This window comes from Fukomys damarensis, unplaced genomic scaffold (genome assembly GCF_012274545.1).
Source record: "Fukomys damarensis isolate Sample0158 unplaced genomic scaffold, DMR_v1.0_HiC HiC_scaffold_39, whole genome shotgun sequence".
Lineage (NCBI taxonomy): Eukaryota > Metazoa > Chordata > Mammalia > Rodentia > Bathyergidae > Fukomys > Fukomys damarensis.
The window spans coordinates 83,944,234-83,962,005 of NW_022900951.1; the positions used below are offsets into that span (position 1 = coordinate 83,944,234).

Genomic DNA, 17,772 nt, shown 5'->3' on the forward strand with positions numbered 1-17,772 from the left:
AACGATAAAGCAGAGCCAGTCTTTTTATTTTCGCTGAAGAAGAAAAACAAAAAAAAGGAAGCTCGGCTGATTCTGCATTTGGAGGAAAGAGCTCGCCCTGCCCGGCACCCAAAACCCGGCGCCCACATCCTCATGCCAGCCGGCAAAAGTCTCCACTCCAGGAACAGCACCACCAACCCGCTCCCGCGCCGCCGCCAGCTACCAGGAGGCGGGGCTATTTCTTCCTCTCCTTCCAGTTCGTAAGCTCCAGCCAATATCCGAAAGAACTGCAGGGAGGTGACGCTCAGTCAAGACTCCGCCCCCTCCCTAGCTCAGCAAATCGAAGGCGGTGGGGGTGTGGCCTTACCGCTGATCCCGCCTTCGGGCGCTAAGTAATTTAGAGCGGCGTGCCAGGCGGGAATGTAAGATGGCGGAGTAGCAACGCGAAGCGCTTGGTACAAGTGTCTGGGTCGACCGCTCCTTCGGTTCCCGTCTCCACAGCAGCAGTAGTCGCCTAGCGAAGAGCCTAGGGTAGTTGCCCAAGATGCCGAATATCAAAATCTTCAGCGGCAGCTCCCACCAGGATTTATCCCAGAAGATCGCTGATCGCTTAGGCCTGGAGCTGGGCAAGGTGGTGACTAAGAAATTTAGCAACCAGGAGACGTGGTAAGGGCGAAGTTGGGATTCTGAGCGGAGCTCACCTGGCCGGGCGGTTGGGGGCCTGTGGGCTGTGGTCTCCGCGGGAGTTCCGCGGAACTGGAGGGGGAAGGGCAGCTCTGAGGAGAGCGCCCCTTGGGCTCTTTCCGTTATTTTGCGTCTCTCGGGAGGGTCAGGCTTATTCTCACCATGTGGTGGGGTGGAATCAAGATGGAGCATCCGGAGAAGCTGCTCGGCTTGAAGGTGAGGATGGAGACCCGGTGCGGGGATAGCGGCTGCCCATAGCGGTGGGAGGGGACGGATGCTTAGCCTCAGCCCTGCGGACACGTGGCTTTGTCTTTTCGCAGTGGAGCCACTGGGCTGGACTGGATAGCTCCAGCTCTCGGGCTCTTGTGCGTCGTGCATCGGAGCCCTCCTGGACTTTCTAAAAGTCTAAGAGCAGTTTTTTAGTTCGAAATGCTATTGGTCCCGTTTGGTTTTAAGAGAAACTGATATGTATTAAGAGCGCGAAAATACTGCTTGACAACTTCCCTTAGATTGGCAGGCGTTGGCTTTTCACATCATCAGAGTCGTCTACCGAGCAATCGGAGCCATTTTTCCATTAAATCTAGTTGATTGGATAAAGTGATATATTAACTTGGGATCGGCGACACCCAGTTTGAGTCATTCATCCCCGAAATCTTAGGGAACTTGAGCTCTGGAACGAAATCTTTGACTTGCCTCAGTGCAGCTAGTGGTATGGATAACACATCAGAATATTTTTCAGTAACAGCCTACCATCACTGTTGTGTGTGTATATGTTTATGTGTGTGGGTGAGGGTAAGGACAGTTTTGTACCTGAGTATTAAAATGTTTTCCCCATACTGTGGGTTGAACCCAGGGTCTTTTCACATTAAACTACATCCTCAGTCCTTTAAAAATATTTATTTTTCAAGCCCAATGTGGAGGCACACCCCAGCACTGGCAAGGCTGAGGCAGAATAAAACTACATTACAATTTGAATTGTTTTCATTGCCTTGCCAGTAAAACTTCCCCACTTCCACCCTCCACAGGCACCATTAGACCATGTTAGATAAATAACTCGATTACCTACTTCTATCAGTTTCTCTTCCAGCTAAATGAATGCGGGAGCTTCTGGTCCTGATAAGTGCTTTTGTTGTCATTCCAGTCAGAGAATTGCCCATAAGCATAGTCATCTGGTAGGGCTGGTTTTCACCCAATGATCAGCAAAATTAAGATTACTTCAAACTTTGTATTTTAAACATGTTTTGCTTTCTTGCTTCTCTCTCTCTCTCCTATCAGTTTCTCTTCCAGCTAAATGAATGCGGGAGCTTCTGGTCCTGATAAGTGCTTTTGTTGTCATTCCAGTCAGAGAATTGCCCATAAGCATAGTCATCTGGTAGGGCTGGTTTTCACCCAATGATCAGCAAAATTAAGATTACTTCAAACTTTGTATTTTAAACATGTTTTGCTTTCTTGCTTCTCTCTCTCTCTCTCTCTCTCTCTATTTGTTTTTGTTTTTTTCGGGGATCGAACTCGATCCTTGCACTTGCGGGAGGCAGAACCACTGAGCTAAATCTCTGGCTCTTTTTTGTTTTTTTGAGACAGGGTTTCACTATGTAGTTCATACTGCCCTGGAACTCATCATGTGGCCCAGGCTAGTCTCAAACTCAGTGATCCTCCTGCCTCAGCTTCCCCAGTGCTGGGATTACAGGCATGTGCCACCACACCCAGCCTTTTTTTTTATTTTTTTGAGATAGGGTCTCACTATGTAGTTCAGACTGCCCTGGAACTCATTATGTAGCCCAGGCTGGTCTTAACTCACAGTGATCCTCCTGCCTCTCAATCTCCTGAGTGCTGGGATTACAGGCGTGTGCCACCACGCCCGGCTGATTAATTTTATTCTTTTGGGAAGTAACCCAGCAGAGGGATGGCTACGTCAAATGGAACCTCTAGTCCCAGCTCTTTGAGGTATCTCCATATTGATTTCCATAGCAGTTGCACCAGTCTGCACTCCCACCAATGGAGAAGGGTTCCTTTCTCCCCACAACCCCACCAACATGTGTTATTGTGTGAGTTCTTGATAGCAGCCATTCTTTGTGGGGTGAGGTGGCATTGCAGTGTAGTTTTCATCTGCATCTCGGATGACCAGCGATGTTGGACATTTTATCATATATTTATTTGCTGCTTTTACTATGAGAAATGTCTTCATTTCAGATGTCCATTTTTGAAATGGGTCTTTAAATTTGAGGGGAGCCTGATTTTTAAAAGTTCTTTATTCTAGATAGTAGTCCTTTGTCTGAGGAACAGCTAGTAAAATTTTTTTCCTACATTGTAGATTATCTCTTAGCTCTTTTGCTGCTTTCTCTTGAAGTGCAGAAGCTTTTTATGAGATCCCAGTTATTGATTCTTTGTGCTAGTTCCGGTGCTATTGAGGTTTTATTGAAAGTTTTTCTGTGCCAATGTCTTCAAGAGTTCTACCTAACTTATCTTCCCACAAGTTTATTGTTTCTGTTTTAATTTTTAGATCTTTAACCCACTTCAATTTTAATTTAGTGCATGGTGAAAGATGTGGGTGTAGTTTTAATCTTTAGCAGGTTGAAATCCAGTATTTCTAAAACCATTTATGAAAGAGGCTATCTTTCCTCCAGTGAGGATTGTTGGCTCCTTTGTCAAAGATGAGGTAGCTGAGTATGTCTGGAGTTGTTTCTGCATCTTCTAATCTATTCCATCGATCCTCAGGTCTGTTTCTTTGCCAGTACCATTTTTGTTTTGTTTTGTTTTGTTTTGTTTGAGACAGGGTCTCACTATGTAGTTGAGACTGAACTGGAACTCACTATTGTAGCCCATGTTGGTCTCAGCCATCCTCCTGCCTCAGCCTCCTGAATGCTGGGATTATAGGTGTGTGCCACCACACCTGGCTACCATGTTGTTTTTTTATCACAGGGGCTTTGTAGTATAGTTTCAAGTTGGAGACTTGTGATACCCGAGCCATATCTGTCTAGGCCTCTTCTGATTCCAAATGAATTTTTGGATTGTTTTGTCTAGTTTTCTGTAATACACTGTTGGGATTTCAATCAGGACTGCATTAAATCTATATAGCAGTTTTGCCAGTATGGCTATTTTTACTGTACTGGAGCAAGGGATGTCTTTCCATTTTGTTATATCCTCTTCGATCTTATTTTTTCACAGTGCTGTAGTTTTCAGAGTAGAGGTTTTTTGCTTCCTTTGTTAGATTGATACCTACATATTTCATTTTTTGGTTGTTATTGTGAAAGGAATTGTTTCCCTAATTTCTCAGTGAGTCTGTTATTTGAGTACAAGAAAGCTATTGATTTTTGAGTGTTGACCTTGTATCCAGCTACTCTACTGAATCTGTCAATAAAGTCTAGAAGTCTTTTGGCAGAATTTTTTGAGTCTTCTGTGCAGAGTATCATCATCAGCAAATAATGACAGTTTAACTTCTTCCTTTCCTATCTTTCATTTATTTCTCTTATCTAATTGCTGTGGCTGTTTCCAGAACTATATTGAACAGGAGTGGTGAGAGTGGACATCCTTGTCTTGTTCCTGATTTTAGTGTGATGGATTTCAGTTTTTGACCATTTAGTATGATGTTGGCTGTTGGCTTTTCATAGATAGCCTTGATCAGGTTGAGATAAAGACCATCTACTCCAATTTTCTTTAGGGTTTTTGTCATGAGTGGATGTTGGATTTTTGTCAATGCTTTTTCTGCATTTATTGAGATGATCATATGGTTTTTGTCCTTGACTATATAGTGTATTACATTAATTGACTTATGTATGTTGCACCATCCTTGCATCCCTGGGATAAGTCCAACTTGGTCTGGGTGTGTGATCTTCTTGAGGACCCTCTGTATTCTGTTTGTCAGTATCTTGTTGAAGATTTTTGCATCTGTGTTCGTTCATTTGGGAGATTGACCTGTAGTTCAACTTTGGTTGGGTCCTTTCCCTGGTCTTGGAATCAGTTAGGAAGTATTGCTTTCCTTTCAATTTCATTGAAAAGTTTAAAGAGTAGTGGCAATAGTTCCTCTATAAATGTCTTGTAGAATTCAGCAGTGAGGCCATCAGACCTGGGTTTTTCTTTGTTGGTAAGTTTTTAATTACATTTTCATTTTCACTGATTGTAATTGGGGTATGTAGAATTTTTATTTTTTTATTTTGTTTTATATATTTAGGGTTTTTTTTTTGAGGCTGGGTCCCACTATGTAGTTGAGACTGACCTGGAACTCACTATGTAGCCCAGGCTGGTCTTGAACTCACAGTAATCCTCCTGCGTCAGCCTCCCAAGTGCAGGGATTACAGGTGTGCATCACCACGCCTGGTTTAGAGCAATTTAATTTTGAAGCAGGTTCTGCATAAATTGCCCAGGTTGGCCTTGAACCCAGTTCTGCCTCAGCCTTCCAAGGAGCTTGGATTACCACTATGCAGCAATGAGTGTTAAAAATATTTAATGTAGCCAGGCGGAGTGGTGTGTGTCTATAATTCCAGTACTCCCGGGAGGCTGAGACAGGAGTCACAGGTTTGAGCCTCACCTGGACAATTTAAGGATTTAACAAGATCTTGTTTTAAAATTTTTAAAAAGGTGGGGCTGGGAATGTTCATTATGAAGGTCCTGGGTTCAATCCCCAGTATCACAAAAATACATATTCATTGTATCGCAAATGCTTAAGTGCTGGTTTCTAAGCTACACCTTGAATAAACTATTTAATCCTCTCAACAGTGCCCTTTCTATTCTGGTTTTACAAAAGAGGGAACTGAGTTTCAGAGATTAACTCTAGATACGAATCTAGATATTACTATGCTTTTAAATTTATGCTGGTATGCTGGTATGCTGTTCATTTTGTTATTTTGCGTTGACTGAGCGGGGAAACTAATGTTAGGGAACACTCCATCAACCCCGGGGGAAAATACAGGAGTACTGCCTTCTGAATTGCTGAGCTAGGTCTTTCTAGCTAATAGTCTCAGTAGCAAATAGGTTTAGGGCACAGCTGGTGAACTGTTCTTCCATCAGTTAGTGCCATAGCTATTTATCTCTTAAGATTGAGAGGAGACCAGCCGGGTGTGGTGGCGCACACCGGTAATCCCAGCACTTGGGAGGCTGAGGCAGGAGGATCGCTGTGAGTTCTAGACCAGCCTGGGCTCCATAGTGAGTTCCAGGTCAGTCTCAACTACCTAGTGACACCCTGTCTAAAAAAAAAGTGAGAGGAGACCATATAAATAATGTTAATTCTATCTATCTATCATCTGTCTATGACATTGGGAGTTGAATCCAGCACCTTAGCATTGAGCTACATTCTTAGCCCTTTGTTTTTATTTTGAGACAGGATCTTGTTAGGTTGACGGCCTGGGCTAGAATTTGGAATCCTCCTGCCTCAGCCTCCTAGAATGCTGGGGTTATAGGTGTGTGCCACCATACAGGAGATTTTTAGAGGATCCATTGAACTGTTTATTGATTATTCTGTATAATCTCGGTGTAACTCATGGGTGTTTTGTTTTGTTATGTTTGGTACCTGGGATTGAACTCCGAGACCTGTGCTTGAACTCCAAGACCTGTGCTTGCAAGGCAGGCAGCAGAACCACTGAGTTACATTCCTGGTCTGATCATGGGTTTTGTTTGTTTTTTGATATGAGGGATTGAATTCCTGGTCCTTGTGCTTGCAAGGCAGGCAGTGGAACCACTGAGCTAAATCCCCAGCCAATCATGGGTTTTTAAGGCTTTGTCAAAGTGAAATTAGAATTATGTCCAGTAAATCAAAGCAGTAGCCCAGTTTACTTGCGCCATCTTTATCAGTGTTGAGGATGTACCCAGGATCTTCTACCACTGAGATACACCCTCAGCCTGCCTGTGTGCCAGACTCTTGCTGTGTAGGCCAAGCTCCCCTCAAACTATCAATTTGCTTGAGCCTCCCAGGTAGCTTGGATTACAGGCACATTCCACCATGCCTACCTCTTATTTTATTTTCATGAAACTTGCATAGACTTCCAGGTAAAAAATTTAGGAATTTCATGGGTTCTATCCTTCAATTGTGATACTGAGTAATGCTTTAAATGTACAATATAGCTACTTTGTGGGCATTTTTTATATTGACTAACACCTGCGGAATTTATGTAGGCTTCACCATGGTCTAGGAATGTTTCCTGGGCTTATTTGAAAATAGTGAATCATTAAAAGCACAGAGGAAGAGATGGTTATTAAGCCTATTCCTTTTACTGTCTTGGATTGGAATGTTAAGTCCTAATCAGAGAAGCTGACACTGGCCATCGAATACCTGGAGTCCAGGTGATAATTCTGTGTTCTTAACAGAAACATAGGCCTCTGCTACCAGAACGTAGAGGGCAGAGAGACCTTATTGGAAATCACTCTGCTTGTGGAGATCGTGGTCAAGATGATGAAGTGTAGCATAGAAGAATGTGGGGGGGGCAGGGATTTAGCTCAGTGGTTCCAATGCCTGTCTGGCAAGCACAAGGCCCTGTGTTTGATCCCCAACATAACAACAACACAATATGGGGAGGTTTAGAATTTTCTGAGCTTCAAAGTTGTTCAGTTATTGGAAGTACTTGGTCAAAACCCAAGTTGTGTACCATAAAACAAAGGAGCATTTCTTAGCCAGGGATTTCTCAAAGTTTATAGTAAGGAAGATCTAAGGAATCCCTTTGAACAATCACTGTTTCTTTGCCACAGGGAGTAACTTACAGAACTTGGTCACCTCCAGGAGGTGTTAGTCCTATCCATTTGATTTCTTTGTGTCCATTTGAATTTTCAAGAAATTTTTTAATATATTCTGGTAGATCAAAATCCTATAATTTCAACACTGATTATGATCAGTATAAAATAGAGGTGGTCCCCCCCTTTTTGTTTTTTGAGACAGGGTCTCACTATGTAGTCGAGACACTGACCTAGAACTCTATTTTTAGCCCAGGCTGGTCTCAACTCACAGCAATCCTCCTGCCTCAGCCTCCCGAGTGCTAGGATTACAGGCGTGCGCCACCTGCCCGGCCATCACTTTTAATCTTAAAGGCTCTCTAGACATCACATTTGATAAGATAGCTAGAGAATGTATTTTTATTGGAAACCTGAAAGATGAGTGAGGAAACTGTAGAAAGCATTCAGTATACAGAGGATATAGAGTAGAATAGGTCTACTGAAAAAATGAAGAAAGTGTAGCTAATGGATGACAAGCTAAGGAGAAAATATTTTGAAATGAGTTAGAATTGGAGCTCTCCAAGTTCCCTCAGTCTTACATAGCTTCTTAAGAAATTACACAGCTGAAGTAGGTTGTTGTGTCTTTGACCACAGAAGTGTCTTATTTTTTTAATACTACTTTCATGACCGGCTTTTTGTTATTGTGGTATTTTTTTTTTCCAGTTTTGGTACTGGAGATTAAATCCAGGGCTTTCTACAATGAGCTATATTCCCCAGCTCCCCACTTTTTTTCTCTTTATTTTTGGTGCCAGGGATCCAACTCAGGACCTTCCACTTGAGAGGCAGGCAGCGGCGGAACCACTGAGCCCCCCAGCCCTTTTATTTTATGTGATAACCACGTCTACTTTTCTCCTTCCTCTCAGTATTCATTTTATTATTGCCTTTAGGTTTTATATCTCTCTGGTTTTGGTAATACTGGTCTTATAAAATGAGGTGGAAAATGTTCCCTCATGTGTTTTCTGGAAAAGATTTTGCAAAATGTTTGGTAGAATTCTCCAAGGAAATTGTCATTATTAGTCTTCCTGGAGATTTATCAATTTTATCGATTCCTGCTTCCCCCCCACCAAGAGCCATCGTTTTGTTTCATTGACTTTTTTCTATTTCTCTATTTTCAGTTTTATTTATTTCAGCTCTTAATATTTTCTTTTTTTTGGCTTGTTCGTCTAATTTGTCTGGCTTCTTAAGGTAGGAACTTAGATTATTCACTTCAACAATTATGTATTTGTAGCATAAGGATCCATACTATACAATCCTAAATTTCTTTGTAATGGCTGCCAGGAAGGAGTCTCATTTTTCCTATGTTATTTTTTTGGGGTTTTTTTGAGGGGGGGATACCGAGGATCAAACTTGGGTCCTTGGGCTTGATAGGCAGGTGGCGGAACCTCTGAGCTAAATCCCTGGCCCTCGTTTTTCCTATTTTAAATTGGTTTCTCTTATTTTGTTTTCTTTTGTGTGTATGTGTGTGGTGCTGAGGATCAGACCCAGGGCCTTGTGCATGCTAAGCTCACATTGTACCACTGAGACTATACCACTAGCCTCCATTTGCTTTTATTTTTCTTGCATTACAATTTAAACAAACCTGCCTCTCCCCAAACAACAATAAAATAGAAATAAAGGAAACAATATAAACTAGCAATATTCTTTTTTAGGGGGGTGGGTACTGGGCATCAAACCCAGGGACTTGTGCTTGCAAGTCAGGAGGCAACACCACTGAGCTAAATCCTCGGCCCCGTATATTCTTTTTCCTTTTCGGGGGGCAGGTTGAGACAGGGTCTCACTATGTAGTTCAGACTGCTCTAGAACTCACTGTGTAACCCAGGTTGGTCTCGAACTCACAACATCCCAAGTGCTGGAATTACAGGCTTGCGCCACCACTCCCAGCTTCCTATATTCTTTTTAAAACTGAGATTTTTTTCAGTAGCTACTTAGACTAGAAAGGAACAAATGACTCTATCAGCTTTTTTGAAATTTTTAATTCAAGAGTATTGGGTTTTTTTTGTTGTATAAGCCTGATACCTTTTAAAAGAGGCATGAGAAGGATATAGGATGTACTCCGGAGCAGAGTGTGGGTGCTTATAGAAATGAGGTTCAGAATTACCTTTGCGGATTGTGATAGAAATTTATTTTTAAAACTCTTGAAGTTTAGTTTAGGGAGCGAGCGCTTTGGGTAAAAGTGATATAATAGACGTAGGAATGCCGAGGATTTGGCTCGGTGGCACAGTGCCTGCGTGGCAAGCACAAACCTGCCTGACTGAGTTCAGTTCCTGATACTGAAAAAAAAAATAGACATAAGAGCTTCTGAAGCTACACAGAAGATATCAGTGAAATCGTAATAAAATTGTGGGGTTTTTTTCGATACATGGGATTGAATTCAGGACCTTGTACGTCTAAGGTGGGAACAGCACCATGGAGCTAAATCCCCAGCATGTATCTTTTATGTAATTTCCTTTTGATTTGAGCTGGTGTTCAGCAGACATCTTTTTTTCTCTTAATTTTTTTTTTTTTTTTTGGTCCCAGGGATTGAACTCGGACCCTGCGCTTGCAAGGCAGGCAGCAGAACCACTGAGCTAAATCCCTGGCTCTTAAATTCTTTTATTGGTACATTTTAGGTATGCAATAAATACATTTACATTCATCATTGGGAACTTGTACCTTTACATGATGTATCTTGGTCCTTGTTTTTCCTCATTCTCTTCCCTCAGTAGACAATATTAACCATTCTGAGCTTGTTTTTTTTGTTGTTGTTTTGGTTTTTTGAGACAGGGTCTCACTATCTAGTTGATACTGCCCTGGAACTCACTGTGTAGCCCAGGCTGGTCTCGAACTCACAGCGTTCCTCCTGCCTCAGCCTCCTGAGTGCTGGGATTACACACGTAACCCCCACCCTCACACCCACACTCCCTCAATTCACCTAGAGGACTGGTTGAGGATATGATCTTTCGGGGATCACTATTACAGATTAAACCCAAGGGCATTCTAACACTGAGCTACATCTTTAGCCCCTGGCTTTTTTTTTTTTAAGTTTTTCTTGGTGGGGACCCAATCATGGGTGTGGAATTTTTTTATGGTAAAACATAGCCCCCTCCATAATTGGAGTACTATGGAGATTTTATTAAACAAAACTTAATGATTCGATCAGAGTTCAGTTAGCACAAGAGAAAGTCAAGGACCACATCTGTTTTATTTACTATTGTGTCCCTAGCACTATGACTAGCATATAAGCATTTAACGTGAATTGCCAGTGGGGCAGAAGTAATACTGTCTTTTCCAGAAAGTATCATTATAAAGCAGTGGCGATTAATTCCTGGTATTTCTACTACTTTTGTTATGTATGGATTATGTGACAGTCACAGGCGGTGCTTAATTTGTGTTTACACCATCTGGCCACATCCTGAAATTATGGTCCAATTATTTGTGAATCCTTTAGGCTCAAGTTAACCAATTTTTTCATGTGATTTCACTTGTAGATACTCATATTTGTATAGTACACTGGGAATAATCTGAGCCAGGAAGCTGCTTCTCATCTGGTCCTTCACGGGATCTCTCAAAGTCTAAGGGAATCAATGTCTACATTACAGTTGTAACCCAACCACAGCGTGGTTGTGGGGGTGGGGAAGCTATGCTTATTAGACCTTACTTTAAAAACTTGTTTTTTATGTTATCTTTCTCCATTTTAGTGTGGAAATTGGTGAAAGTGTGCGTGGGGAAGATGTTTACATTGTCCAGAGCGGTTGTGGTGAAATCAACGACAATCTAATGGAGCTTTTGATCATGATTAATGCCTGCAAGATTGCCTCAGCCAGCAGGGTCACCGCAGTCATCCCGTGCTTCCCATATGCCCGGCAGGATAAGAAGGATAAGGTAGGAGCAGAATCTTTTTTCAGCAGGGAAAATAGGAGTATTGCTCCGAGAGTCACAAGAAGTTCCTTAACTATCAGATACATAAATATGGGGTATTTTACAAATCAGACTTCCTTAGGTGTTGCCCTATCTTCAAAACAGTAGACATAATTAGTTTGTATAAAAACGCATTTGTGTTCTGTTATTTTATTCAAGTCATACATATGTAACTTCAGTTAGCTCAGTACGTCTAAGCCCCAGTCCTGTGGAGAATATATTTAAAATACAGTAGATCCTCTAGTCAGTTGTATTGGTGTGCAACTCAGTAGATGGGGTTCCAGCTACTCAGGAGGCTGGGGACTACTGCCTGAGCCCAGGAGTTCAAGAGTAGCACGGGCAATCTGGCAAGACCCTATCTCAAAAAACAAACACAAGCCAGATGTGGTGGCACGTGGCTGTAATCCCAGCAGTCTGGGAGGCTGAGACAGGAGAATTGCAACTTTGAGTCCAGCCTGCCTGAAGAACCTAGCAAGACCCTGTCTCGATAAAATATAAAGAAAAGGGCTGGGGAATATAGCTCAGTGTGGTGGCCCTGGGTTCAATCCCCAGTACTGAAAAAAAAAACCTTGTACACCCCCTCCCTCAAAAAACCCTACAGTAGATCTTCTCAAGGTACCCTAAGATTGGGGTCTTGGTTGTGACGCCTTCATAAAATTTGAAGTCTATTATATGGGTACTTGGTTATACGTATTTTATATGGTATATTGAGGAAAAGCTTGTAATTCAAACTTTACAAGTATATTGTAATTTCTTTTTTTTTTCCTTCCTACTACTGGGAATCAAACTCAGGACCTTACACTTGCCAGGCACGTGTAGCACCACTGAGCCAAATTCCTGGCTGTTGTAATTTCATTTTTAAAACGTTTCTAATTTTATATTTTAAGGTTTTAGATTTTGTGTTATAGAGGGGGAGGGTAACTGAACTACATCCCCAGTGCTCCCCCTTTTTTAAATTTTGAGACAGTCTTAATAAGTCACTGAGTTGCCCAGCCTCACTTTTCTCTACCTCAGCCTCCCAGGGTGCTCGGTTACAGGTGTACAGCACTATGTCCAGTTTTTGTTTTTCCAGTGCTATGGATTGGACCCAGAGAGCACTGAGCTACATCCCCAGCCCTTCAATTTTTTTATTTGAGACAGTCTCATTGAGTTGCCCAGGCTGGCCTTGAAATTGAATCATCCTATCTCAAGCTCCTGAGCAGCTAGGATTAAAGGGTTTGCACCACCACACCTGGCTGCAATTCAATTGTAATCAATGCCCATTGTTTACATGGAGAGAAAGGTCAATATTTTTACTTCAACTTAGCACATCATATTATAGCAAAGACTTTACTATCTTATTGTGCAACAGGCCTGTTGGCCTTTTATTTAAGGGAGTTGAGGTTGCTGGAAAGTTAACTTGTAGGTGATTAAAAAAGTTTACATCTTGCTGCATTAAATTTTGAAACATTATACAGGTATGTGTATATGCTAAGTAATTTTAACACAGTTATTTAAAAGATATTTTGAGTCTGCTGATTTGAATAATAATGGAATGTTGGACGCACTTGAATAGGCTGTAAAGATTTACATTAAAGTCATGGAACACATCTGTAATCCTAGCACTTGAGAGGCTGAGGCAGGGTTGATCAGAAGTTCGAGGCTAATCTGAGCTACATAGTGAGATAAATAATTAATAAATATTGGGGGGGTAGGGATTTTGCTCTGGCACCACACCTGCCTCACAAGTGCAAAGCTTGAGTTCAGTTTCCAGTACCAATAAATACATATGTATACACACACATACATACATACGTGCATACGTATCTGCTTGGGGAAATGAATCGTTTTCAAATTGGCTTTTTGATTTTTCTTTTTTCTTCCCTTCCATTTAGAGTCGAGCTCCAATCTCAGCCAAACTCGTTGCAAATATGCTGTCTGTAGCAGGTGCAGACCATATCATCACCATGGATCTACATGCTTCTCAAATTCAGGTATCAGTAGAAGTTAAATACAGTAATGGGTTAGAAAGTGGGGAGGAGAGGACTGGTGAAGGTGAAGGCTGCGGAGGAGCCACGAGTCATTGACAACATTTAGAGATAATTCATCTTAAGTACAGTTGTAAAGCATTGTGCACGATCTGTCATTTAGGGGGTTAGGTTATGGGAAGATCGTGGGCTTTCAGATCAGACCTAGTTTGAATACTGGTGCGTAAACTTACTAGCTTTTTATTAACCTTGGGCAAGTTATTTTTCTAGACATGCTTTTTCATTATTTTGAGTGTAAAAAAAGATACTCATAATAATTCCTGACCTGTGACATGTGTTCAATAAACGTGAGCTTTATTGTCATGATTACTGTTCCCCTTAAACATTCAGTCTTAAATTTAGAACCGTAGACATTGTAACCTATTGGGGAGTGGAACACGTTTATTTTATACTGCTTGAAGATCCTTTCGTAATCATTATCGCTTGAATTTTATGGCAATATAATGAAGTATATACGACAAGGTAATACCCAATTTATAGGAATGTAATAACTCAATTGAGAAAACTAGAATTAGAACACATGATTCCTGACTACTATATTCTGTGTGGTCATGTATTATAAATAGCTTTACTCAGTGTATATACCATAGCACCTAAAAACCAGCTCAACATTGAATGACATAAAGCAGTAGTAACTACTGAGTCTGAACATTGGCTGGGCAGTTCTTTTGGTCTTGGCTGAATTTAGCTATTCATAAGGGCTTACTCAATTCTTAAGGTCTGTTGTGGGGTGACAGGGATGGTTTTGCTGAACCTGGATGCCGATCCCCTCAGCCAAAATTTGAGGAGTTCAGTTTATAATTTCCCATGCCTTCTCTCCATTACTTTGAAGGTTGTAGTAAGGTATTCCCCGCACAAGCTACTAATTTTTTTTTGTTAGTCATTTATAAATGGAGGAGAAGAAAAATAAAGCAAGACTGACCCGGCTTCTTTCTCTAGGGCTTTTTTGATATCCCAGTGGACAATTTGTATGCAGAGCCAGCTGTCCTGAAGTGGATTAGGGAGAATATCTCTGAGTGGAGGAACTGCACAATTGTCTCACCTGATGCTGGTGGGGCCAAGAGGTACGTTGGTAATTTTTTTTTATTGGTACAGTTTAGATACACGTAATGATAACATTAATCATAGGCAATTTGTAGCTGTACATAATATATCTTGCTGCTTTTTTTCCCATCTCCCTTCCTTATGTACAAAAGCTTTGCTTCTATTTTTCCTTTGATTTTTTTTTGTCCCTTCTTTCTAGTTGAAATTAGTATTGTTCCAAATGTACTGAGAAAATCTTTCAGCAATTTTATCACAAGGTGATGCTGTTGTATTCAAGTGTCAGCTTTTAAGTACTTTGGCATGGCTGTACCCGTGGGTGAGATGTGGGTTGTATACAGTTTACTTTTAGTGGCCTGAATTACTACGAAGTAGACAAGAAAAAAGTAGCCCTAAATAGTCATGTGAGCTTAACTGTAAGTACAGTAACTGTCTTACTTTTGGATAGTGAGACAAAATACCTGACACCAAAAGTTAAAGGAGGAAAGGTTTATTTCAGCTCAGAGTCCATAGAGGTTTCAGTCCAAGGTTGGCTGACTCCAAGGCCAGGTGTCATGGCAGGAGGGAATCACAGGAGAAATAATAATCCATGGCCAAGCAGGCAGAAGACAGTGAAGCAGCAAGCAGGAGCAGTAAGCAGCAGCCAGTCTTCCTTCCCTCTTTCCCTTTATCTTCCACCCAGGCTACAAACCTGTTGATGGAGCTGGTCCCTGTGGTGGGGCTTCCCTTATCCACCCCTTTAATCCCAGCATCATACATCCTAATCCAGCCTGTGTTGAAACTCCTCACATATTACCCCATGAGGCTTTGGGGAGACATCTAGATACAAGCCAGGACAGTAACATTAGTAACTTGGCATTACAAAGCTAACATTGATACAAACTTATTGGGAAGGGTAGAAAATTGCTATAAACTTATTGGGAAGGGTAGCAAATTTGATTTTCCAATGAATGGCAACTGCTGTTAGACCCCATATTAGTGGATGAGCAAACTTTGGCATACCTTTTATAGTGCTGTTGGTTAGATCATTTTGATCCTTGGAATCAAAGTATTAAGCAGGAAGGAAAATAGTGTGGTGTTTTTATTTAAAACCAAGACTTTAAAATTTTAAGCAAAATAATTGCCATTTATAGTGCTTTATAGCTCACATGGTACAGCATAGAGCAAGAGCCCTTGATTTTCTTAGTGGATTAGTTGTTAGTAAAGCATTCAACAGTATGACACATTCTTATTGTGGAAATAGAATGAAGAGCTAGAAAACAGATGATTAGGAAAAGCTAATTCAGGACTGTCTAAAAGCCATTCAGATCTTCGATGACTGTTTCACAACAGCCTGTTTATTTCATAACTTCAAGGAAGTGATAAACTGAGAACTTGGAGTTTTGTTATCCAGCCAGAAAGAAGTATGGCTTGATGAGTCCCATGTCTTCACTGGTTACCATCTGCAGTATTAGATACAGCATGAAACTGCCCCAGTTGGAAGTTGTCATACCATCTCCTTAGGCATGATCTTCACATCTTGCTAGTGTACTTAAAAGGAAATGAATGGTCACATTTGAAATAATGAAGCAGGATTTTCGTTGGGTATAGGAAACCTAACTTCAGCAGATGAATTACTACTTTTGATAATTTTCTTTATTAAAATTGGCTATAGTGGCAGGGTCTTTTTTGGGGGGGGCGGTTGTTTGTTGTTTTTTGAGACAGGGTGTAGTTGACACTGACCTGGAACTCACTATGTAGCCCAGGCTGGTCTGGAACTCACAGCGATCCTCCTGTCTCAGCCTCCCCAGTGCTGGGATTGCAGGTGTGCACCACCACGCCCGGCTAGTGGTGGGGTATTTTTAAAATTAATTTTAATAGTACGTTTAAGAGTGATGGAGTATTTTCCAAGGGAGTGCTATCACTTCTTTCTCAGCAGAGGTTGAGGTGACTCAGTGTGGCCTCCGTTATCTACCCCCTTTATGTTTTCCTAGTCAGTATAATGGCCAGCATAGATGGTTTGGGACACTAGGATTAATTATGCATATGCACTGGCTAAGTAATCATCCCAAGCAAATTAGTTATCATTAATGTTGACGTCCTAAGCAATAGTAATAGAGAGTGGAGTGTAATTTGTTTAAATTAAATTATGAACATTGCCTAGAGTTCAAGCCTTACTGTACAGTCACAAGTTCTCCCCTATCCAGCAAAAGTTCAGACATGTGGCTATAGTCAAGGAAAATAGGACATAATACTATAATTTGATCAATGTGTGCTTGTGCTTGTTTTGGGTTTTTTCAATTTTATTTATTTTTTTTTTGGTACCGAGTAACAAACTTGGGACCTTGTGCTGGTGAGGCGGCAGTGGAACCACTGAGCTAAATCGCCGGCCCTGTGTTATGTTGTAATAAGGGAAAAAAATCTGTTTGGATTTGGAGGTACTTCGGGCTGTTAATTGTTATAACTTACTTTCTAGCATTCATAAAAGGAACTCTCAAGCCTGGTGTCCAGGTACAGTTGACACTGACTGTTGGTGGATATTTTGCCACCATCACAGAGGGTAATGAACAGGCTGAGCACTGCTCCTCCCCTGCCAGCTTCAGTTTCACCTAGTTCACCTCACTACATCCCCAATCACGGTGTTCAATGGACTTTAGAACCATCTGTGTATCCCCTACAGCAGTCAATGACGTTTTCTCTGTTCCCTTCTACTGCCATTCTGTTAATGTGCCTTGGCGTTATACTGTGTCCCAGGACTGGTGACGGTATCTGTCAGTCCCCTTCCCAGAATGAATGGTTATCTAAGTTTGAGTAATGCATTCCTAAACCACTGGACTATAGAGGCATTAGTCCATTAAACCCATTTTGTGAGGTTTGCCTTTGAAACATCAGTGATAGTTGCTTTCATCCAGCCCTGGGAACTGTTCGGTTTCAAGGAATACCTCCACCTTCTTTTTGGTTAGTGCTGGGGATGGAACCTAGGAACTCGCCCTTTACCACTAAGCAAACACCGCCAGCCCCTAAGAAGTCACATACACGTGTTTAACTTTGAACGCCCTCTATTTTGCAGAGTTACCTCCATCGCAGACCGGTTGAATGTAGACTTCGCCTTGATTCACAAAGAACGAAAGAAGGCCAATGAAGTGGACCGCATGGTGCTAGTGGGAGATGTGAAGGACAGAGTGGCTATTCTTGTGGACGACATGGCTGACACTTGCGGCACAATCTGCCATGCAGCTGACAAGTGAGTGATCAGTAGTTAAAAGTAAAAACAGGAAAACTACTATCAAATGCCACCAGCTTACTGATTCCTTTTTGTAACTGAGTTGAAGGAACAAGTAGCTTATTAGGAATAAGTCGGGAGATTTTCATCACCCTAGGTTTGAATTATCCTAAATATAAATTGATAAATGTTCTTTTTTCAAGTTCTCTGAGTTCTTCCTCCAGTTTTTTTTTTTTTTTTTTTTTT

At 41.4% G+C, this 17,772-nt stretch overlaps 1 protein-coding gene across 1 annotated transcript in view; it reads left to right on the top strand.

Moving 5' to 3' along the window:
* Window positions 1-367: 367 nt before the first annotated feature.
* Window positions 368-17,772, top strand: part of LOC104853721 (ribose-phosphate pyrophosphokinase 1) — a 24,018-nt gene continuing 6,613 nt past the window's right edge. The window contains exons 1-5 of the mRNA XM_010611853.3: window positions 368-645; window positions 11,037-11,220; window positions 13,131-13,229; window positions 14,223-14,347; window positions 17,374-17,547. Coding sequence (XP_010610155.1) covers window positions 524-645; window positions 11,037-11,220; window positions 13,131-13,229; window positions 14,223-14,347; window positions 17,374-17,547 — 704 coding nt within the window. The 5' untranslated portion in view covers window positions 368-523. The remainder of the gene's footprint in view (window positions 646-11,036; window positions 11,221-13,130; window positions 13,230-14,222; window positions 14,348-17,373; window positions 17,548-17,772) is intronic.